Source organism: Centroberyx gerrardi, chromosome 19 (assembly GCF_048128805.1).
Source record: "Centroberyx gerrardi isolate f3 chromosome 19, fCenGer3.hap1.cur.20231027, whole genome shotgun sequence".
In the NCBI taxonomy this organism is placed as follows: domain Eukaryota; kingdom Metazoa; phylum Chordata; class Actinopteri; order Beryciformes; family Berycidae; genus Centroberyx; species Centroberyx gerrardi.
The window spans coordinates 5,432,920-5,458,075 of NC_136015.1; the positions used below are offsets into that span (position 1 = coordinate 5,432,920).

Genomic DNA, 25,156 nt, shown 5'->3' on the forward strand with positions numbered 1-25,156 from the left:
ACATGCTTCTTTATCCACCTTTTATAACATTATGGAGAGCAATCCACATGATATTACTTATATTAATATATCATAGTAGAACTGATACATGCCGTTCTCTTGTATGTAGAGAATGTTACAATGACAATATATTGTATTAAGGTGCGTGGTATTTCGGAGTAATTCAATAATAGTTTTATTTTGAAAAATGACCAGAAGTTCTGCTTTTAATTCTGACTAACTTGACACTGGTCCAAAGAAGAAGGAAGCTCTAACATTTGACAGCTTTCTGTGAAGGTAACATGAGTGATTAACGTGAATTATAGTTACACAGTAATGACATTTGCATGATAAACTAATAGAACAGCTTACAGAGCTGCTATTTATGTTACTGACTTGTTCCGTACAGTCAGCTTTGTTACTCAGAGACTGTCGTGGGCAATCAATTCATAGGTTAGCTAGCTGTCAAGCCAGCTAAGCTAAGATAGCTTACACTAATATTTAGCACGCTAGCTAACGTAAGCTAATTGTTTTGTTAGCATAAAGCCTTCATGCCATATTGAAGTAAGGGGTCCAGGCTGTATCTCGTGTTAGACAGACTTGTTGGTCACATTGTCAGAGTCTTGGCTGCTGCCAATTTTAGCTGGTGCATACTGAGTGTTTTTGTTTAGCCCAGATACGTTCCGCCTTTCTCGTATGGAAAGAACAGTAAGCCAAACCCCATTTAAAACTCTGGCAATTTAATGTTGCTTTGCTTATTGGCAAATGAACATACCTGGTAGAAAATTACTTAGGATCTTTTAGGAATCATTAGGATTCACTTCTCAATTCGGCATGCATTCAATACGCCAAGCAGCACTTATTTCATTCAAACGTCAATGTGTAGAAGTGGTTCCCTTGTTATTCCCTTGTTATTGATATAAAGTGCTGCATGGTGAATCACATTGTGCCGAATTTTAGTGATTCTTAGAATGTCTTAGGTCATGTTTTACGAGGTGTGCACCGTTTGCGATAAGCAAGGCGATAAATATTAAATTGTGAGATTTTTGAATGGAGTTTGGTGTGGACGTTGTTATGAATGGAGTACACGTCACGCTGTAGGTGCGCAGTCTCGCAGACACAACTGACGTTTGTTGGTGTTGCAGGCGCAGAGGCGATACAGTAATGTTGGTAGTGAAGCTACTTCAAATAGTTACTCCTTACAGATCGGCCAAATTTCTTTCAACCTAGTCAGATAGCTGGTTAAAATCGCTCCGTGCTGCTGGCGTTTCACATTGTAGTGCACTGTAGCACTATGAATGCATTGGAATGCAATGGGACTGCAATATTGGCTGGAGAAGTAAATAAGCGTGTCTAAATACATTTCCAGAAAATGTTACTTTATTTTGACACTAATGACGATAATGTGTGATTGAAACACATCTGCTCTTTTTGTAAATATTATTTTCCCTGCACTGGGCACCTTTTTGTTTTGGCACTTTATTATTAAAGAGTATCTAAACCCCAAATCTGTGTAAAGCCTGACATCTAATGGTTAAAAGATACTGAAATTGCCATCTGCTATTGGCTGATCTTTGGTGCCAGGTGCTGTCAATAGCAGATTGACAGATTGGCATGTTTTTTTACCATTAGATGTTAGGCTTTACACAGGTTTGGGTTCGGAGTTTAGTTACTCTTTAAATGCTGGTGTGTCAGTCTCATGTCTTCAGTGTAGTGGTTCCCAGTTGACCTACGCACCCAAGGAATCCCTTTTAGCTTGAACTTTGAGTATAGTAGTGCAGCCTGTTATTTTTTTGAGTGTTGGAGAAGTACTTGAAAAGAAGATATATAGTGGGTGATGTTTGTTAGGTTCCAAATGCCTGGAAACAATTGCATGTTTAGAATTGTTGATGAACTACTAAACATGACTTAAATGAATGTATTACATGTTGTTCTGCCTCTGTCCCATGAAGCCACATGAGGAGATGAGTGTCCCAGACTACATGCAATGTGCGGAGGACCACCAGACGGTGCTGGTGGTGGTCCAGCCGGTCGGCATCGTCCCGGAGGACCAGTTCTTCAAAATCTACAAGCGCATCGCCAGCGTGAGCCAGGTGAGCATCAGGGACTCGCAGCGCCTCCTCTACATCCGCTACCGCCACCACTACCTGCCCGAAAACAATGAGTGGGGCGACTTCCAGACACATCGCAAGGTGGTGGGCCTCATTTCCGTCACCACCTGTGGCTCGGCCAAGGAGTGGCCCCAGACCGCCGAGCGCTTCCACGGCCAGAAGGAGGTGTACGGCTCCACGCTCTACGACTCCCGTCTGCTGGTGTTCGAGCTCCAGGGAGAGATCGCCGAGCAGCAGCGCACGGACGTGGCCTTCTACCCCAGCTACGACGACTGCCCCGATGTGGAGAAGAGGGTGGAAGACTTTGTGGAGTCCATATTTATCGTCCTGGAGTCCAAGCGGCTCGACCGGGCCACGGACAAATCTGGGGACAAGATCCCGCTGCTCTGTGTGCCTTTTGAGAAGAAGGACTTTGTGGGTCTGGACACTGATAGCAGGTGAGTTGTTTTCTTCGCTGCACCCCAACCTTTTTTTGCAAAGGCATTTGAGCATTTAGAGGAAATCACAACTGATTAAGGAGTGCTTGAATGCTAATTTCATAACCAATAAATGTTATATATAGCCTATTGCATTATATACAAGTTGGTAGTCTGTGGTTTTTGTTATTTGTGCTTCAAGGTGCTCATTACATAAGTGTTGCCAAGGCCTGCTCAAAAATCTTCCTCTCTTTTGATTTTTGCTCCTTTCGTTTTTGTTTGTTTACCTTGGTTTATTTGTCTTTCTTCTTTTTTTCTTTCATACTGTCCTGTGAGTTTATTGTTGGGTGTGAAAAGGTGAGCTGTTAGACACATCACTTTAGTTAAGCCATGCCAGCCCCATCAGCTTTAACCCTGCCCTAAAGGAAACAGCCCAACCTCTGTTGCTCTTGTGCATGGGTTCATGGCTCCGAGCCAAACTCATCACTCCTCCCCGGCTTTCAATTTAAACACAAACCGAATTGGAAAGGCCTGAGGGAACTGCCTAGTTTTAGGCCAACAATAGCATTTAAGCTTGTGCGCCAACATTAGTGTGAGTATATAATATTTGTAATGTAGCCTAGTTATCCACAGTAGCTATTAAATTAAGACTGAGACCTAGAACACATGCAGGTTAATCTAGGCTTGTCAAACTATACTCAAGCACAATGTACAGTGGTGTAGATGAGGACTGACTTGCATTAACCTTTATGTATTACTTTATACGACACCACAAATTACAACACTAGTGCTGCACTAATGCTGTGTTAGACACATAGTAGCATGTAAACTATCCCACTCAGTGTATTTTATTTCACTCTTACAATGCAGATACTAAGTCACATCTCTTTCATCTCCTTCAGTTAAATAAATAAGTAGACCTAGTATTTTGGGAGTATATCAGTCTTGGCTGCATCTTTGCATTCTTGTACTATTTGTGATGTTGATTCAGAGGGCAGTGAAAGGAGGAGCTGATAGTTTGGACTCACTGAACACATGGCACAATACATGCTGTCGAGGTTTGTCCCGGCTCCAGAGGAACCTGGGGGATTTGGACTGGGAAGGTTTCGTTTGTCTGGGAGTTTGTCTGGCAGTAGCAGACGGAGAAACACACTGGCTACATGGATCTCATATCTTTATTCATGGGAACATGCATTACTTTTCAGCTTGGCAAAGCATTGCACCTACTCATGACAACATGAATTTGATAATGGCATCCATGTCCAATGACCCAGTTTAAATGCTGTGGTTATTTTTTCCATGACTGCTCAGTGTTCATCTTATTAAAGGGCAAACCCCCTTCAATAGCAGCCTTTTATTATTGGTTTCATGCCATCGGAACAATTTAATTGTTGTTTTGAAGTAGACTACTGAGCAATAGTATGGTTTTTAATCTGCCAGATGTGTGTTATAGATTTTTAACCTCCCAGAATAGATGGTAACATAGATGTCCCAGCCTATAGCCCATACAGCTAAGAAAAAAGTTTGTCCATTGCTCCATTTCACCTTTATTCCTTGTTTGAAAGATCACCCGCTGAGCCACTTTATTGTCTCCCCTTGACCTTCCCAGTCTTTCTGACCCTTGTAGAGTGCTTAAAGGTCTTGCACAACGGTTTCAGTCCCCATTCATTCTGGTGTCGTCGGTCCTCCCCGAGTCCCTGTGTTATTGTGCAAGACTTCAAGGTAGTAGGTCAGCCCATACTCTCTCCTTGATTGTTCTGTTTGCCCTCCTTTGCTTGTGCTGTCCCTCCCCATACATCCCTCCTGTAGCAAACTGATAAGATTCACTTGACAGTGAGCCTCCTCCCCTGGCACCCTGGTAAGATAAGAAATGACAATGGCAGAAAGGCAGTGACGTTTTCTGTTTAAAAAAAAAAAAAATAAGTGGTCAGAAAAGGAAAACTTCACCATATGAAGTCCTAAATCACCAAAATCATTTCAGATCTCTGGCAAACATCATTATTCAAGACAGTGGAAAACAATCGTGCCTCTTTTGTCAGTTTGCTGATGTTTGTCTAAAAAAACATTTTACCCCCTCCCTCTTCCTCCTGCTTTTCCTCAGGCATTATAAGAAGCGTTGCCAGGGACGGATGAGAAAGCATGTCGGAGACTTGTGTCTCCAGGCAGGCATGCTGCAGGACGCCCTGGTCCACTACCACATGGCCGTGGAGCTGCTCAGGGGGGTTAATGACTTCCTTTGGCTGGGTGGTAAGTCTGCAGGAGGGAGGCTGATGTGGGCTTACAACTATAAGCCGTGATTTGCTCAGTTCCTGGAAAACACTCTACAAGACTAACATTTGCTTATTTGCTGGTTTGTGGTTTATGTATAATGTTTAATATGTTATATAGGGCCATATGGCCTCAAAGATAAGTTATGTTTCTTTGCATTATTTTAGATATTGATTGTGGGACTGTAATCATCTGATCTGTGTCTGAAAGGCTTATTCCATTTTACAGTCCATTTTATATTCTAGGCATTTAGCTTATGCTTTTATCCAGAGTGACTTACAATGGGTGCAACAGTAGAATAAGCTTCAATTCCTAGATCACCACAAATTTCAAACAACCAAAAGTCAGGAATGCAGGGTTTTACTGGCCTTTCAATAATCCTGTGATCATAGAGGATTTTGTAAGAGCGAGTACTAGGAAAAGAAAGAGCGAGTACTAGGAAAAGAAATTGAATAAGTCAAAGATTTTTTTTTTATTATTACTTTGTTTTTGTTCCCCAGCTGCTTTAGAGGGCTTGTGTTCAGCCTCCGTCATATTCCACTACCCCGGGGGCACAGCGGGGAAGACGGCAGGACGCAAACCAAATATCTCCCAGCCAGCAGATGCAGGGAAACGCCACAGACCAGGTAAGCACATTTCTCTATGACCAGACCGACAGAAACGAAGGTCTGCAGATTTGGCCTGCACGGGATAACGGCAGAGGGCCTGATGTCTGTGAGCGAGTCATGATTGAGTGGCAGCTGAAGTGCGAGAGAGTATCACTGCTGACTTGCAACTCAAGCATTGCTAAGCTTTGCTCAGCTAAGCTGCTGCTTTTGTGTGCAGTGCACTAGACATCAGCTACCTAAACTGTGAGAGCTTCCCTTGTTTGCCCTGACCACTTACCTAATTTACTTAAAAGTTTTTAACATGACTTACATCACTTCTATCTCTTTACTCAGTTATTAACATGCTATTAACATGAGTTTTAATTTGCCTTGTGTTCAGTTGATGTGAAGAAGAAATCTGTAGTATAAATTTAAATGACTAATCGGCAGAGCATCATTCTATGTCAATTTGCTTATAAATAGTGATAATATAGGAAAGAGTGGGAATAAGAGAAGAATATTTTTTGAGGATTTATGATGTCTGGATCATATCAGAAGTCTACATAATAGAGTGGAATTGGCTTTGGAAAAAGTACCTCATTTCCACCCGTAGACATAACAAACATACAATTCTTAAAGTAGTTCATGTAAAATAGTTCAATTGCATGCCAAATGTTTAACATGGGCCTGAATACAGCTTTTGTGACAATCCTTAGCATAGAGTCAAGGAGAGTGCCAGCAGCAGCAGCAGCAGCAGCAGCAGCAGCAGCAGCAGCAGCAGCAGCGTTGAAGCACGTTGTTGGGACTAACATTGCTAACATTGCGCCTTGTGTCATGGAGTGAATCTGCATTCTTTCTCTCTGTCTGTAGGGGCACAGGAGGTTCTCATTGACCCAGGTATGGTATGTTTCACACTAACCAGTGTAGCTCTTTTAGACATCGTTCTGTTTGCTTGTGGCCTCCCATTGGGCACATTTGCCCTGTGTGTGCATTTGATTTCATGCTTCATCCTGCATCATCAGCACCCTGATTCCAGAGGTTTATTTTCCCATTTGAAAATCAAAATTGATGGCTTTTTTTTCCCTTCCCATGACAGGCGATGTTCTCCTGTGTTGTTTTACCATCATCTTTTGTTTGTTCAAATGAACCTGCTCTTTCTCACAGCCACACTTTTAGTGATTAGTATCATATCAATACTTGATTGAAGACCATGACTTTAATCGGCCAGTCTCAGTTGTTACAATCTGTTGCTCCCATTCCTTTTTATTGAAGTTCCCATTATTCTAACAACTCACATCTTACTCTTGATTATCACACAAAAGAGAGGCGCTTTAATGGCCTACTGTGATATAACAAAATTACTTAACCTTATCAAAATTATTTGCAAATAATATGTTCCTAGCATATTTACCACTGTGAGCAAAAGGTTACGTACCTGATGGGAACTCATCACACCAGCAGGTGGCAATCCAACACTGTCTGTGCGTACTTACTCCGCTTGTTGATTGCTTAATGTGGGAACTGTACAGCATTATCTTGACCAGCCTCTCAGCATGGCTTAGAAAGAAAAGAAATCAAATAGTATAATGTAGTCTATAACTTTACTTTCTGAGAAAATGTACTTTATTTAGCTCCATGCAATTTTTGCCTGAAGTGTTTCCCTCCAACATGTTGCTTGTGCCATTTGGCCAAGGAATTGTGCGATGCAGCTTCTCATTATTCACACGTTTGTCATAGTGACAGCGCCACGGTGTTGCTATGGACCCAGCTCCGTTGCTAGGCAATGCGCTCTCAATCGAAATTTGTATTCGAATCAGATTTGGCCGAGAGATGCGCCTCACAATTGCTTTCGAAACATTTCAATTGCAACTCTAACTCTGCCTGGGACGTTAGCCCTAAACATCACTTTGATCACATATTAGAAACTCTAAAGGCCACAGAATATTCATTAAATCAGTTTTTATTGGTTTAAGGGCAGGGAAGTCAATCCTCCCTATGTATTTTTTTCATTTTATGTAGAGAAGAAAAGGTGTGTGATCAGATCCATTGATCTACAATGACATTTGAATACTGTACCTCTGTGTCTTTCTTGATATGTGTATCTATATGTGTGTGGTGTAACAAAGTAGAAAGCGGTGGGCTTAACTTTTCCCTTCTTTCTGTTGTCACTTCTGTGCTTTCCTTTGTTTTTGTTTTATCAGTGGCAGAACAGACTGGTGGATGATCATCCCACAGCCTTTCTTAAACTGATCATATCCCATCCTCTTTTGAGCGTAGGTGCCCTCACAGCCAATGGCATTAGCGCAGACACCAGCACGGAGATTGGACGAGCCAAGAACTGCCTGAGTCCTGAGGACATCATAGAGAAATACAAAGAGGCCATCTCCTACTATGGCAAGGTATTGAACAAGACTGTATATAAAACTGTATATAGGCTTGGGTTCAGCAGGTTTTAGAAGGTCGATGCTGATATTTTTGGATCAAAGCTGCCGATAGCTGATATCTTGTGCCGATATTCAGTATTTTTATTTTGACCATTTTCATGCCAGAAAATACCAAAAAAATCTTGGAAAAGCAATTCTTGAAACAGCATTTAGATCATGAGACACTAAAACTCTCCATTGACACCCAGCGTAATAAGAGTAATAACAACATATTCATACATGCTAATGAGGAATCTAGTCAAAATGTCAAATTGGAATCAAGATAGGTTGAAGGCTTCCCATAGACAACCAGTATAATAATAATCAGTTATACAATAAATATGTGATCAAACAAACTGCATCATATCCTTCATAACAGGTGAACAACATTAATTAGCAGCCTTTTTAATAAAAGGCCAGTATCGGCTCAATATATCGGTCTAACCCGAGTATAGGCCGATACAGTACTTGACTTGAAATGTAAATATTCATTCCATTCCAGTTTGAAGAACTGTTAATATTGCTTCTCCTAAAAGTTAACTAAAGGCAGAGTGTGTGATAATGCATCGCTCTCATCAGATTAGTGGTCACACATAGTACATGTTCAGGTTCCTTTGGCACAAAACCAACATTTGGAGGCAGGCGGGTGACGACAGGACTCACTATCCAGGCAGTAATAATCAGCCCACTCACCAGGGGGCAGTGTTTAATTTGGTTTCATTGAGTTTGAAGGCAGCGACAGCACTGTGTCTCTGTAGCAGCTCACCCTCACATGCTGACAGCAGCTGTATATTACTGAATGCAACATGGGGACAAGACTTAAAAACAAGGGTGAGGGGACTTTTAATATTTGGAAAAGAATCTCTTAACGTTAGCAAATCAGACAATATAAAAATTCTGAAGCAGTATCACACAGATATAAAACAATAGCTATCTGTTTGTGGTTTAATATATTCATAGCGTGACATTGCTAATCTTTTGACTGTGTACTTCGACAAAGATGGAAAGAATAGTATCAAAGTATCCCTAATGCTTTTGGAAAGCAAAATAGCCTCATTATTCACCCAACTATTCATAAGCAATGCTGTGCTTTATCTCCATTATTATAATTGCCTTTTTGCACTGACCTCCCTTGGCCCTTTTACCTGTAACTAGTTCATTCAAAATTAAATTACATCTCAACACATAGCCATTCAGATATTAATTGAATTTTAATAAGGAGACAATGAGGGTGGAGGTGGAGGGAAGTTGGAGGAGGGCTAGATAAAAAATGCAAACACTTGCACAAGGCATAAAGCCTCTGTAGCAGTGGCTCCGGTTTCCTCTCCTGTGCAACCACAAATGAAGTAGAGGCTGGGAATCCCTGAAAAACGAGCAACAAGGGATCCAAGTTATCACAGTTGTCTGTCATCCCACATCTGCAGTGACTGATGAGGGTGGTCATGTGTTAATGAAAAAACATTTGCTCTGATTATGAGGTTGGGTGTAGAAGTCAAGGCAACCCTCATTGACTATTCATTTTTCATTAACGCGGAGCCTCGCCATTCGTCCCCTTATCTCCTACAGTATAAGAACGCCGGCGTGATTGAGCTGGAGGCCTGTGTGAAGGCGGTCAGGGTGCTGGCCATTCAGAAGAGGGCCATGGAGGCCTCCGAGTTCCTGCAGAACGCCGTCTATATCAACCTGGGACAGGTACCTGAGCTGACTGGGAAATCCTAAAACAGACCTCACATCTGCCATTTCTCTGACCCTGGACACTTTAATTTGTCCCTTTTTTTGGCACTTAAACATTGCCACATCATCATCATTACATTTTTCTTCATCTCTGTATTCTTTTGTTCTTTTTCATGAGGCTTTTTACCCTGCGAGTCTTGTTTCCTAAGTGTATTTGTTTCCATTGACCTACGCAGCCAAGGAATCTCTTGAGGCTTGACCTTTGAGTATAGTAGTGCAGCCTTTTTATGTGATTTTCAAAATCCTGATATGCCAGCAATTATATTCTGTAATTAATCAATAAAGGCCTTATTTGGTGTATTGACCTGTGTATTAACCTATGTAAAAGTATTTTAAGTACAGAGCAATATGGTGCAAGCATTCTCCCTAATTCATAATGTACTTAGAAGGATGTACCAACACCATGCAAGAACAAGTAATTACGTTTGAACACTCCGTACCCTAATCGTATTTGTCACCTCACTAATACGGTAACAAGTGCCATGACGAAGTTGATTTCAAATCTCTCTCTCCCATCATGTCCGTAACCTCAGCTGTCAGAGGAGGAGAAGATCCAGCGCTACAGCATCCTGTCGGAGCTGTACGACCTGATCGGCTTCCACCGCAAGTCGGCCTTCTTCAAGCGCGTTGCGGCCATGCAGTGCGTGGCGCCCACCATCCCAGAGCCTGGCTGGAGGGCCTGCTACAAGTTGCTGCTGGAGACTCTACCCGGATACAGTCTTTCCCTCGATCCCAAGGACTTCAGCAAAGGTAGGTGATCGTCTCCTGTTTTATCAGGCACATACAGTAATGGAATCACGTTTGAAAGCATTATGGCCGTGATCACATAGGAGACTGTGCGCCTCCAAACTATGCGCCTTGCGAATTGGACGTGGCGTGTTTTAGGGTGCTCCCCTGTGCACTCGCAACTTTAGCCACGCTGGGCAATATGCTAATACGACAGTAGCCTTTGAAATGGGAGCTATCTAGACGAGCTCTTGGACGAGATGATAAAACTCTGTTCTCCCTAGGAGGATGTCATGCGCCCACATCCTCCGCTTCACAATGGCCTCCTCATCCTCTTCTTCAGGAGCAAGTAGAGCAGTCCATTTTTATTTTCAACAATGTTATCCCCTTTGTTACTTCAGGTTAGCTAGCTAACACTAATTAGATAGCTTGCAAGTTGTTGACAAACTGTATTGCATAGCAATCAGAATGATGTAACACTCGTTGTGCCCTTTGAGCTCTTTCTCTCTCTTACTAGGGATTTTCACAGCTGCACTTTGTGTTTGAACATGAGAAAAGACTTATCTGATCAGGCCTAAAGCTACAATATGCAACTTTTCGTCTTGAGGCAGCAAAGTGTATCTTAGTCCTGTCCCCCTCCCCCTCAGTTGGTCAAGTTTACGCCCCAACACTTGTCACTCATGTTGACAAGCTGTCTACCTTCAAACGGCATCTAGCCTGAGGCTGAGGTAACTGTATCCATAAAACCACCACAGGCATTAAAGAAGCAGACATTAAAAAAAGGCAATGCCAATGTTCACTTGTGTTTTTGAACAGGTGTTTTCTGCTGCACATTTAGCTTTGCTGTTCTTTTGTGTCTTACTGTTTTTCTCCATTGCTGTTGTTGCTCTGACTTTCCTGCACTGTGGCTGCCAGCCTCACCTTGATAGCCACAACCCAGCTCACCACTGGTTACGGCCATATGACACACGCCCACAGCAAATGCTCCAAAATGTAAAAACAAACTGCATTGTGTCCATCACACTGGAGGTGGATGACACTGACAGGCCAATATCTGATTTTTAATAAAAGGCCAATATCGGCCCGATATCGCAACAAGAGATCGGTTTAACCCCAATTAAGCTAGATTTAAAGTTTTTTTTTTTTTTGTCACGAGTCAAGTAGTGCTCACTTAACATCCATTAAATATTTTGTAAAGATTTTTACAAATACTGGAATAGCTACACTCATTCATGATCCAGAATACTCCGCATACACACATGGAGAGTAACAAAGTGTAAATACAAATTCAATACACAAAGGAAATGAATAGCATTGCTTTGCTCCACCTCAAGCTTTACTGTCTTTTCAAGAGTACTCCTTGGGGCGGCTATGCATTCAGGCCACCACTTTGCTCAAAAAGAGACACAACTGAGACCTGACCCAGGCTTTTGTGGACTCTTTGGCAAGGTCCTCATGATAAGCCTCTCCGTTCGGCAGACTCTCGACCCTCACCCGGTGCACCCACTCCATGGCAAGTGTTGGCAACACAAAAGACTCCTCTTCCAGTGAACACAAAGGCTCAGGGTCATCCATATTTCTCTTATGGTCGTTGTTCAAAGGACACTTTGGAGAGGATTTTTCTCAGCTACACTGTTGATCTCTGCCCCCCCTTTCCCTTATTAACAGTGCGTGGAGCAAAGCTGCAGATTGTTTGAGATCAAATGTTTGCACTACAGTTGTGAAAGGTTGTTTTAAATGGTATTTCGGATACTCCACACCTACAGCACTCATAACCAGCGATGCTCTTTGCTAACAAGTATTGATTAATTCCCCTACATTCTGTTTTTACAACTGACATCAAATAAAATAAGTGCTTTTTGAAAGGCGTATTTCCCAGAGACTAGCTCATCTTAAGTAAATACCTGGGCTTTGAGCAGTGGGAATGGATAAACTTAACAGATTATTTCTCATTGATTTTCCAATTTATCTCTTTTTCAGTGGAGTGTAGATAAAATCGCTCGAAACAGTATTCACCCCTATTAACACTTTGTACCTTTTGTTGTACTACAGTTGTGTCAAAATGCCTTGAAGTTAAACTATTCCATCAAAGTAAAAAGGAAATTATACACATTTATGTGAAAGTATGGAATTTAAATGACAAAGAAATCTTGTTCGCATATGCAGTCGCTCCCTTTTTTGCATTTGTGCTACATTACCAGAATATTGGATTAGCATTTCATACTATATGCTACTCATACATCTTCTGTAGATGGGGGTTCTATCTATCTATCTGAACATTATTTTCCCGTCAAAATGGTTCACTAAAATCCCAAACAAATACATTTTGGAAATAACTTTTGTAGCATAACAAAAGTAGCCAAAACGCTTTAAAAAGTTGAATACGTTTTGAGCCACTGTATGGTAAATTGGTTAACAGGCTGCTTTCTTGTAGCCAAGATGCAATATCAAACCCGAAGCAGAGTGGTCTTGTCATAAAACATAATCTCCATGCTGAAGCATCAGCTGTAACATCCAGGTCCCCGCTGAGGCTTGGCCGTCCCCTGTGAGTCCTCAGAGGGCTGATGAGAAAGCTGGGTGTGATGGTAGTTAGTCTTTTGGCAGAAGGCATCAGGTGGGAGTTTATTGAGCAATAAGAGCGAGAGAGGCAAGTTCAAGTGAGAAAGAAAATGGGACTCAATGGTGCATTCCAATAAGGTTGCTGTGGCTTGAGATACAGCCGAGCAAATGGCTTTTTAAGTGGCTCAGACGCCCTTTTTCACCATTCCCTTCAATTGCCAGAAATGGGAACACTCCCCCTCTCACTTTCTTTCTTCACCCAGACATTCTTACATAGAGCCACCATATGATGTTCTCTGACTGTTTTCTTGTCATGCTGTTCCACAAATTTGGTTTCTTGTCTTGTAATATTTTACATCTTTATAATTGAGGAGAGGAACGGACAGCAGCATGTGACATCTCATCTCCCGACAAAGTAGCAAATTCCCCAGGTTCATCGGAGCGGGCTAGAAGGTACAGTGGCTTTTGAGTCAGGTTTTGCCTGACAGGGCGATTGCTCGGCGGTGGCACCACTGTCATTATCTTGGTGGTGTGCTAATTGGATTGCCAGACACCTCCAGTCCTGGCTTGAAAATACCACAGATGAAGTCATTTTCGCTGTATGAGCGAGAGCGACATCCACAGAAAAAAAGCCAAAGTGTCCTTTGGATTACTGGCCCCCAGATAAGCACTGATTTTGGCAGACAGGTGGAACTCGGCTATTTTTAGACTGCTTAGTGGGTGCACTTTCACAACAGAAAAAATAGCTTATGAAGGATTTGCATTAACATTTTTTTTCAGATGGCAGAGGAAGTCGGTAAGAATGAATAATAACCATGGTAGAGAAATGCTGATAACTGAAAAGCATCATTGGAACCAATATTTAGCTGAGGGAACAGTACAGTATTTACCAAATGCCCCCCCCCCCCCCCCCCAATCCATCTTTCCTCTCGTTTTCTTTCCCACTCAGTGAGTCAACACTTGACAGCTGGGAGTGGAGTTGGGGATCTGTAGGGGGCTGAGGATCTTATGTAACAGCTGGTGTCAGGCTAGAATGCTATTAAGATGTCTCGTGGACCTCTGCATAGCAAACAACGCTGGCTGGGTTAGCACCGCGCTGGAGCTCGTGTGATGCTTTGCAACGGGGATGTTTGAATTTTAGGAGATGGGTCCAATGAAACGAGGCCAGTTTGGCCTAAATCTAAGAGTGTGTGGCTTTTGTGTGTCAAGGGTGAAAAGCCAAAACACAAAATACTGAAGGTTTGTCACACATTTGTTACCCAGTGAATATACGCAAGGCCCAATCTTGTGTAGCAGTAATTATAGCACATTTGTGTCAAGTGTACTGTAGTGTCAAGAATATCACATCATATCTTCATTTGTAAAAGTGCACCAAAATCAATTTTGACGATTGCAGAGTACTTCAAGTAGATCGGCTGAGACGAGTACCGATCCAAGTACTACTCAATTGAAAGTCACTCATGCCTAGTATTGGCATATTATAAAACAATGCAGGAATAAGGGCATCAATTGTGTCTATTTATTCATTTGATCAAATATGCACTGACCATTGTCTAACAATCCTTGATCAAATAAAAAATAATACTAGGCATGAATAGAAAACAGACTACAAAACATAGGCTAGAGGATATATTTTCTCTCTTTCTATTGACAGACTCTCATAAACAGCTTATTTAGAAGAACCTAACAAATAAAACCAGTAGTTCAGCATAGGTTAACAGATAAAAACTGCTTATTCCTTATTAGGCTTCCAGTGTTTGGTGTTTGACGCCAGGGTGAGTTTGTCCCATCATAATGTTGTCCATTCAATCATCTGTAATAGCCTTACAAATCATAATATCCATGCTTTTGACAGCTTTTATATTAACCAGTCAATGGTTTGGACTCCAACCCTGGCTCAAATTGTGCAAAATACGTCCCCCATCATTAGCACGTCCCCTGTACTTACAGACTGTTGCATCTCATAGCTTATTCCTGGTCACATCCCTTTGCTTTGAGACTGCAGGCTAGCAGAGTGTCATCTTTTAAACCTTCTTTTATAGAAAAACCTTTTTATGACCGTTTTACTTCACTCTCCTGCTCTGGTTTTTATTGCTCAAGTTCTTTTTTTCTTTTCATTTTTTGATACTACAGATACTATTAGTACACTAATTTCATATCATAGCTCTATAACAGTAGATGTCAGTCATGAGACTTGTGAATGTGAATTCTCTCTGTCTCTCTCTCTCTCTCTCTCTCTCTCTCTCTCTCTCTCTCTCTCTCTCTCTCTCTCTCCCTCTCCCTCTCCCTCTCCCTCTCTCTCTCTCAGGTACCCACCGAGGCTGGGCTGCTGTACAGATGCGTCTCCTCCATGAGCTGGTGTACGCCTCCCGTCGCATGGGCAACCCTGGCCTGTCTGTACGCCACCTGTCCTTCCTGCTGCAGACCATGCTGGACTTCCTGTCCGATCAAGGTCAGCTCATGAAAAACGTTCAGAAAAAAGCTCTCACAGTAATAATATTACTCTTTTTTTTGTCAGTATAAAATTTAGATCCCGTGTATTGCTTTCAGCTTCACACCCAAAAATCTAGCAACAGCCACCATATCCTTCGGTGAATACAGCATTATACCTTGTGCTTAATAGTGTGCGACGCACAACAAAGCCGGCCTTTTCTTGGCGGCAGTGCAACATTGTGCTCCGACCAGAAATCCTGTGCGCCTGGGAGATAGGGTTTTTACCCAAGAAGTGTGCCAGGCGGTCCACTGGCCACACAATAGAGGCCAATGTAATCCTTGGTTGGCTTACAGAGCATGAGAATGGGAGGGAGAGAGAGCGAGAGAGAGAGAGAGAGGTGAGAACAGGATGGAGAGAGCTAACAGTATGAAATATTCAACACCGTCAGCAGAGGGACTGCTGCAGCGGCGTTCGGGGCGTGCTCCCATTACCAGCCTCCTCAGAGCCAGTCCTGCTGTAATAACATGAGCAGCTACACCCTGGCTATCCACTACATACATCAAGGAGTAGAAATGCAACCAGATGATTTAACTGAAGAACGGCTGCTTTACCCCTGTAGATGCACGGCGTCTGAACTGCGTAACGGGCAATGCGTTGACTATCCGATCACTGAAAAACTGTCCATATAAGCTGAGCTGAATGCTTGAGCAGCCTGTTTTACTACAAAAAAAAAAAATAGCGTTTTGTATTTACTCTGTGTAATGGTCCGTACACAAAGCTCTCCCTGTTGCAGTGCAGGTTGGATGCCCTCTTCTGATTGCCTCTATTCCCGTCTGCAGCGTGATATCGCGAACGTCAGAGAGGTTATTGTAGGTCGCTCTAGTGAGGCAAGTCCCCTCAGCTGAGTTTGGAGGTGTGTTTGAGTAGGTAATGTGTGTATATATAAAGCATAGTATGGAGCAGGACAGGAGGGCAGTGTAACGGTGTAACCTCCAATCAGAGTTCCTATATGCATAGCTGGAAAGCCTGGAAAAGTATGGAAATTAATTTGATTTGTGGAAAAGAATGGAAAAATACTGTTTTGTTCAGTCACACTACACATTTTACATATTGTGATATTTGTTCTTTAGAATAATCTTCAGCTATGGCTTGATTATGGCCCAGTTGATAGTCATGTTGTGCAACCGCTGTCAGCATACATCATACTGAACACCAGCCAAACACTTTCAGATCCAGTCAAGAAGTGAAACTCTTGGAAAAAGTCTTGAATTTTGACCTGGAAGTATGCCACATGCGAGAACCGAGTTTAAAGCTGCAGCAGGCAGCTTCACACGCCGGCAGCTCCGAATGACAGGGAGCGGTAACCGTTTGAACTTCAATAAGCAGAAATCATGTAATGTGATGTCACTTGCACACAGCACGCTCATGTTTGCCAACCCCCAACAGTCAGCGATGGCTTCATACCAGAAGATACCAAAAGGGCGAGGGAGGCAAAGCGGTAATAAAGTCGGTTTCTCAGTGTGATAGTATGTAACAATGAACCCAATTAAAGTCTTGGATTTTAAACCTTTAAAAACTTTAAAGTGTGAGTTCACCCTAAAACAGAATTAAGATGATATTTTCTGTGATTTCTGTGCACATTTTAAACTACATTTGTATAGAAACAAGACAACTAAGACTCTAATCTTTAATACTTTGATACTTTAATCTGTGATGGAGTAAGTCGCATGTTCACTGACAATGAATTTGTGACCTTGTTGATACTGTGACAATACCCACAGTGGTATTCACATTTTTTGGTTTAGATCTACTGGAACTACAATGTAATACCGTCCAATTGGGTGTAAAACCTCAAAGAAATCAGCGGAACAGCTCCAGAAAGTATCTCTTTGGTAACATTACAAATTGGTGTGGGTTTTCTCAAATCTAGCTTTGGAGGAGTTGTTCATTTTTGCAAATATTAATTACGCTGTCCAAGACTGTAGGGATGAAATGCATTCTCTTTTAGGCTGGATGTTCTTTGTAGGCGTGCCATTTGCCATTCATTGCAGTTCTAATGTAACCCCCAGCTTCCACAGAAGCCAAATCTTTGAGTTGGCGTGGGGGTTCTTTCAAACGCCTCTCTGAGGTGCGTTCCTTTCAAAGTCTTGGCCGGAGTCATTAAAAAACATAGCTCAAATGTTTTATTCAAGCCTTTACCACTTTACCAGCGCTGGAATCGAAGATAGCGCTTAACTGCTCTTCCTCCAGGTCACGACAAGGTGACCACGTAAGGCTAATTACGGCTGATCCTAGGACTGCCTGAGAGGAAGGAGTCTGTGATGGAGATAGAATAAGGCAGAGAAAGAGAAAAAAAACAAAACAGTAAGATGGAAATGAAAGGAACAGGGGAGTGAGCGAGGAGAGGTCAGAAGTAGGGATGAATCGAAAGGGATGGATTGAAATTCAATATATTGCAATACAAAAATGTGACAATATGTATCGTGGGGCAGAAAAATGAATGGTGATATTAGCTCCATTTTATTCTGCTGTAGTTGTTTATATTCTAGCAAACCAATGCCATTGCTGGAAAGATTTGTGTCTCAGAAATAAACATAAATCTGCACAGTCAGACTTTGTTATGATTGAAATCCATATCGCGAATCGAATCGTATCGTGAGATAAGCATATCGTCTCATCCCTAGTCAGGAGTAATAAGACTATACATTGAATATTTTTCTCTGCTTAGCTTTATTTTGTGTAAAAAAAACAACCTTATATTATCCAACATTTTATAGACTCTAAACCATAACCAGCGCCATTTTTCTTTGTAAATGTCATTACATGTCTATTTCTATGATGCTACTTCTGATTAAAAATATGTCTTCCACTCAGCATCACCACTAGTACACCTTTTATCACCAGTCAAAATTTCCAACCCAAAAAGTTCAAACTCTTTTCAGTGTCTCATTTAATGTTTATGTGTTTTTTTTTTTTTTCCTGATGTTCAGTCAGGTTTATTTAAGGTTGTTGTCGCTCAAAATATCCTCGAGGTTCAGGTTATAGGATGTTTTTTGCCGCTGATTGGTAGCCACATTGCAATTTCCAGCAAAGCCCCTTCGGCGCTGAATTTTGGTCTTACACGGCCTAATATGAAAGCAATTAGGCCTACATAACTTTAATCAGAGTGCTGTTTTTAGAACCAAAAGATTCTCTGTAAAATTAGTAACCTGAGTTTATGGGACCTTCATCCTATCCCCCTGTGACCGCTTAGTTTATTTTTCTCTTCCCACACAATTTCAAATTTGGATACCCACTCCTTGTGGTGTGCTTTTTTTACCTAGTAGAGATGGGAAAGATTTTCCCAGTTGACTGCCAGGTTCCAAACAGAGTGATAATTGCTCTGCGATTGTTGGCTGTCTCTGGTGGTTGGTGTTCTTGTGCTGTTTGTAGTGTTTATTCACCGCGTAGCTCCCAACACATTGGTAAACAGTAAGGAGCGGATACATAGGAAAATATCTAGCGAATTTGATAGCAAATGTTATTACCCATGTACATTATACTCACAGACTCATATAATCTTCATGAGGCAAAGAACCACCAATATGATCAATAATCAATTATATTTTCAGAAAAACATTCATTTATGCTTTATTCTTTAAAAATCCTGTGCCCAAATAACTTTGATCCGTTTGATTCTACTTACTGTGAGGTACTATACTGCGAATTTCACATCATTTAAGCAATATGATACAAGAGGGAGTGCTGTTATACTGTGATTCGGTCATAATCACACCGTGCTGATATACAGTATAACAACACAACTTCGAGTGTGATAGTGCTTTTATACAACAGTTCTATAAACAAAGCTTTTTATCCAGTAATGGTAATTTGAGACAACAGATCATGATTTTTGTCTTTTTCGTCTCCGCCAACAAAAACAGTTCCCTCCGGATTCCACTACCAAGTGTTGCCAAGCAACACATAAACTGTTTATATTGGGACACCTGTAAAGTGGAGCGATACATATAGTAAAACGTCCCAGTGCAGTTATACTGTATATCTGCCTCCTGCCCAATCAAATTACCCGACTGGAACTAACTGTCGTATAAAAAGATTTATGTCACCCTATAAGGCAAGGCAAGGCATTTTTATTTATAAAGCACGTTTCATACACGGGTAGATTCAAGGTGCTTTACAGAGAAGTTAAAACAACACAATACAAAGCTAAAATAACACAATTTAATTAAGCAAAAATAAAAAAGATTTAAAATAATAATAATAACATGATAATAAGGTCTTAAGTTTTAAAAACATTTAGTTGAAAGCGCTTGAGAACAGTAAGGTTTTCAGTCTGAATTTAAAGACTGCAATGGTTGGGGCATTCCTAAGGCCATCAGGCAGTTGGTTCCAGCGCTGTGCTGCATAATGACTAAAAGCTGCTTCTCCTTGTTTAGATTTTCTTCTGGGCACCACTAGCAGTCCACTCCCCAGTGATCTAAGAGGTCTCGCGGGGTTATATTGCTCAAGCATATCAGTCAAATATGTAGGGCTAACTGCATGTAGAGATTTATAAGTAAGTAATAAAACTTTAAAATCAATTCTGTGGCTTACTGGCAACCAGTGTAGAGATTTAAGGACTGGGGTGATGTGGGCTGTCCTTTTGGTTTTGGTCAGAACTCTTGCAGGTGAATTTTGAATAAGTTGCAGGTGCCTGATGGTCTTTTTATGAAGTCCTGTCAGAAGTCCATTGCAGTAATCAATTTTGCAGGAGATAAAAGCATGAATCAGTTTTTCCAAATCTTGTTTTGTCATAACGTCCCTGACTTTGGCTTTGTTTTTAAGGTGATAAAATGCTAATTTTGTTATTGCTTTTACATGACTGTTAGGTCGGAGTCAATTAAGACACCAAGGTTCTTAACCTGCTCTTTTGTTTTTAGTGCCTTATCCTTTAGGTGAGCAGCAACCCTGAGCCTCTCATCTTTGCTGCCAAATAAAATTACCTCTGTTTTCTCTTCGTTTAATTGCAAGAAATTTTGAGACATCCAGTTATTTATTTGCACAATGCATTTGCATAATGACTCTATAAAGATGACTAAACTGTTTCCCATAAATAAAAAGGTAAGGAAACTGGGTTTAGGTAGGTCCATCCTCCACTCCATCTCCGATCATCACAAATGGACACTGGCTGAATGGGTTTTACTGACACAATAGGCTGCATAGAGATGCTGCAAAAGCACAAGATGATTCAACGTGGATTAGGGTTAGACCTGAGGGTGACTCAGACTAATACGGCAGGAGATTCAGGGATTCCAAGACTTATTTTCTTTTGACAATGAGGAAACGTTGAAAATACTCTAAAGGCCACAGGCGCTATTCTTCCCACCTGATATACTAAATACAGCCTCGTTAAAGACAAATATGATGTTTTTAAGTCTGCTTTCAGTTGCTGAGTCTCCAGTCTACATGGACTGTTTTTTTTTTTTGACCGTTGTGTTCTGCTTATTGTTGCGTTGGATTACGTTTTTTACGTTATTGGCTTCTTGCTGGAAACACCAACGGGCAAAATGTAAATTATTCATAAAACGGTTGACAACACGTCTGTTTGTACTCTATCAGTAGGTTTCTACTATCTCCAGTGACTCTCGCGAAAATATTATATAGTATCTATTGCACTGTCAAAAAGGTATTTGAAGCTCCTGTCTCACCTCTTCCCAGTAGTGTCTCTATAAAGAGGTGTCAAAGAATGTCAAATCACCAAGCACAAAGAATGGTAGAAATCACCAGGGGCCCTTTAACACAGCACTGCTGTGTTTTTTTTTTTATTCTGCCAAATGGTGAAAAAGTTTAAATGGAGCTGGAGAATGATAACGGCGTCACCTCAGGACTTGCTCAAAGTTTAAAGCCATAAACCTGTTCTGTTTGATTGAATGTGTTTGAAATCTTTGATAATGAAACTTTTTCATCATGAATGGGGGATTGTCTGTGTTTTGCGGGAGAGAGCTTGTTCACAAGTGCAGCATTACAGCAGAGATTAGTCCTGATTTATTTTAGTCGTTTCACTATGCTCATTTTCATGTGACCATTGCCTTAATAGTCCCCTCTGGGCCTGAGTTGAGCTGAGTTGAGTCTTACTTCAATCTGCATGAGTGAGTCTCCACTACACTCTGTGATGTGCAAAGCGCGGTATGAATTTTTCTTTTCAGTCAACAATTGAAAGAGCCAATAAAAAAATAATGAGCATTTGTTTCTTGATAGTTGTGTGTTTCTATGTAGCACCGCTCAATATGACTCAAAACACAAGTAGAAAAATGTTGCGTCTCCCCTGGAACCCCCGGGGGAGCGTTAGTGGCTCCTATAAAGCCGAGGAATACAGCAGTATAATTTAACTACAGAAAGTTACTTGGAGAGAATGCAATAAGAGAGTACTGTAATCACAGACATAACTAACTCAATTTATTCCTCCTCCTCTAGACAATAATATACTGTACCACTTTATACTATCACAGATGTTACCGTTGTCAGATGGGGCTCCCTGCTTTTTTGGCATGAAAAGGTTTGAGAGTACAGTTAGTTTTGACCTTTTTTATGTTTTCACCACCACTTCAATCTGACGTGCCAGTCGGATGTGCATCATCTCCGGGTTTCCTCCTCACACTTTCACAGTAGTAAAATGGAGTTTTCAGCGTCCTGATACCTCGCTGAGTGACATTTTCACTGACATTTCATGCCGTTAAGATTCCCCAGGTGTAAAAGTGAGTGGAACCGATTCTCTAGAGAAGAAGTTAAACTTGGGCTAAAAAGGCTCATTCTGGGGGAACAGCGGAGAGTAGACACATCATGAGGGAGGGAGGGAAGAATAGTAGGAGATAGAAAAGAAGGGATGGAGGGAGGCAAATAGAACATTTTGTGCATCACAGCAAGCTTGAAAGACTGCGGTTACGGCGCATCATCTGAAAATGAATCAATACATTGTTTGCCCTTCACAGATTGGCCTTCAACCCACCGCATATTATATACTTGTTCACGGGGCTTAAGCCTGCAAAACAGTTTTGGAAAATCAACTGAATTTACACCTGCTGCTTTGGGAATACTTAGATCCGTCCTGACAAATTGGGAACCATTAAAATGGCTGCGTACAAAAGGCACTGTCAAAATACCTGAGCCCCCTCATTACTGTCACGCTAATTTGTATGCTACAAACAGCATTTCACTGTTTACTCAGAAAGAAGTGCTAGGTCACCTCAAGCAGTTTAAAGTGCAGTGTTTGGAAGTCGATTGCTAAGGCGAGAGAAACTGCAAACTAGCATGTTAGAAGAAGTCAGATATAACGGATTCAAATTGCAAAATCCACATGTTTACTGTACAACAAGGTGAGGCAGTCTCAATTTTCCAGTTCAAGGGGTTTTGAGCAAACTTTAGACTCGGCTCTTTTTGTGCTTTTCATCCATGCCGCCTTTTATCCCGCTTTTATCATGAATCTATTTCCTGACACTTCAGTAGCCCTGTCAGATGCAATGTTATCCTTCCTCTCGGAAAAACCGTGTGAAATGTTTAGAGTTGCAACGTGAGGTTTTTTTTATTTATTTATTTATTTTTTTCTGTAAGTGTAAAAAACATTTCTCTGCTTGTCTGGACTGCGTGTTCCGTCTGTCAGACTACTATTGTGGTTGTCTGGGCAGGGACGGAGCTTGGGGAAAAGCAGGGGAGAAATGAGCCAAAGAGTTGGAGTGCATTTCTCCTAGTGTAACCCGTGGGGGTTGATTGTCTTAGGAGTAATTCAAAGAGACACGTGTGTATGCAAGGAAAGCAGCGGGGCTAAGAGTGATGATACAGCGCGGTCGTAAACCTTTTTTTTAATTGATTGTGCAGTAAAACTTTGCAGTTTTCATTGAAGGCTGAGGCTGGGGCCATCGCGGCTGAGGGAGAGACACCTCAACGATCTACAAGTGGGAGATCATTAATGTCTGGTTAATTTATATCACGCTCTAAGATTAAACCTTTATGGTGGAGATGCTGCTCAAATTATCCAGGTGTGGAGAATTCTTAAAGGGAATTGTGTTGTGTGATGATTCTCGTTATCTGGTCTTTGACATGTTTAGGTTTGCTTATGCACTGTGGTCACGTGCTCATATGTCCATTATCTCCTCGTATTTCAACGGTTCATAGAGAAGAAAGAGGTGACCCAGAGTCTGGAGAACTACACCTCCAAGTGTCCGGGCGGAATGGAGGTCATCACCCTTCCTGATGGGCTGAAGCTCCCTCCGGTGCCATTCACCAAGCTCCCCATTGTCCGGTAAGTCTGGGCTGTGTGTGATTGTTATTTGGTGTCTCTTGTTTCACGTTGGCCTCAGCATCTGAATTGATTGATCCTGATTTCCTCATTGTATAGCGTTAAAACGATTAACTTCTTTGTGAGTGTTTTTTTGTGTAATAGCCCTGTATTACTTCTTTAAATAGGGAATTTTACAACAATTGTCTTGCCATGAGTTTTGCCATTATTGCTGCATGATTGTTGAATTTATTATTGGTGTTTCTAATGTAAGCTGTTCTCAGGATTTCTATGGGTTATGTAATCATGTAAAAAAAAATCTGTGGGTCATGTAATCATGTAAAAGATGGAATATCGAATAAGAGCATATTCCAAACAGGGAAAATCAGGGGATCGATTTTCTGGTGAAATTGGGGAATTAAATCTTCAGTTAGTTGTACATGGATTTACAGGCTTTAGAACTGTTCCAAACTGAAAATCAGAGCAAACGTGCCAGAAATATCAAGTTTAGGTCACAGAAATTACCCACCACTCATGGAAAATCATGAAATTCTACATTATGGCCACTGTTCAACAGATTAACAATTCCAAAGCATCTCTCATGTGAGGACTAGTTTTTCTCAACATCCATCATAGTGCTGCTCAAAAAGTGTCTCCATCCTCTTATCCTGCAAGGTCATGCTGAATTTGTTATGACAAGACCAAATTGGTTTGATATTGTCTGACACCCCAAGGTAGGTGCAGAGACGTTAGGTAACACACACTGAGTCAGTCTCCAACCTCGAACCAAAATAACTTCCTGACTGTAAAATCATGGCTTTTGTCATGTAGTGTATGCTGGGCATTAGTCAGGGAGGGAAACCTGTAGTACACAGAAATTGCTTTATGTAAGCTCACGTGGTTTCAAGTGATCAACAGGACACAACGCAACAATCTCTGCCCCTCACCTACCATTCTGAGTGGGTTTGGACCAATATATTGAGCTGATATTGACCATTTATTAAAATTCGAATATAGACTTGTTGTCAGTGTCATCCACCTCCAATATGATACATATAATTCAGTTTGTTTGATTACATTTTTATTGTGTAATTGATCAATATTACACTGGTTGTCTGTGAAGCCCTTAAAGGAAAAATCCACCTTAAAACAGCTATTGGCGATGCACCTTGCATTTGATGGTATATTTTTCTTCTTCCAGCGGATAACTGGCCAATCGTAGAGGACATGACGCCTGTTATCTGCAGATTGTTGAATGCCATTTTGGGAAACGGACAAGACAGGTTGAGGAAAAGTAAATTACAGCACTTCATGACAAAATAAGTCCTGGAATGCACTGAACATCACAGATTGATGATATATAACAGTGGAAGAGCATCTTAGGGTGGATTTTTCCTTTAACCAGAATTGATTCTAATGTGACATTTTGACTCCATACAGGTATGCATGAATATGTTTTTTTTATTTTTTTTATTCTTATTATTCCTCCCAATTGTGTGAATCCCACCTGTTCATGAACTGGGATAAATGCATGGTTTTCCTGAGGCGGTAAATGATTCACTTGATCCAGTCTTACCTTAGAGCAACATGGCAGCAAGTAGATTAAATAGAATCTCAGGAATCCAGCAGTCTGTCTCCTCTTCCAGGTACCTAAATGGATACGGGAAG

General features: G+C 41.3%; 1 protein-coding gene across 2 annotated transcripts in view; it reads left to right on the forward strand.

Annotated features, from left to right (window-relative positions):
- Nucleotides 1–234: 234 nt before the first annotated feature.
- Nucleotides 235–25,156, forward strand: part of trappc9 (trafficking protein particle complex subunit 9) — a 184,612-nt gene continuing 159,690 nt past the window's right edge. Inside the window, exons 1-10 of one of the 2 annotated variants that reach the window (XM_078290323.1) lie at nt 235–276; nt 1,932–2,527; nt 4,608–4,753; nt 5,275–5,400; nt 6,232–6,258; nt 7,639–7,760; nt 9,351–9,476; nt 10,052–10,268; nt 15,112–15,255; nt 23,386–23,512. In XM_078290323.1, the coding sequence (XP_078146449.1) occupies nt 1,944–2,527; nt 4,608–4,753; nt 5,275–5,400; nt 6,232–6,258; nt 7,639–7,760; nt 9,351–9,476; nt 10,052–10,268; nt 15,112–15,255; nt 23,386–23,512 (1,619 nt within the window). In that variant the 5' untranslated portion in view covers nt 235–276; nt 1,932–1,943. The remainder of the gene's footprint in view (nt 277–1,931; nt 2,528–4,607; nt 4,754–5,274; nt 5,401–6,231; nt 6,259–7,638; nt 7,761–9,350; nt 9,477–10,051; nt 10,269–15,111; nt 15,256–23,385; nt 23,513–25,156) is intronic. The other variant, XM_078290324.1, reaches the window with a different exon arrangement.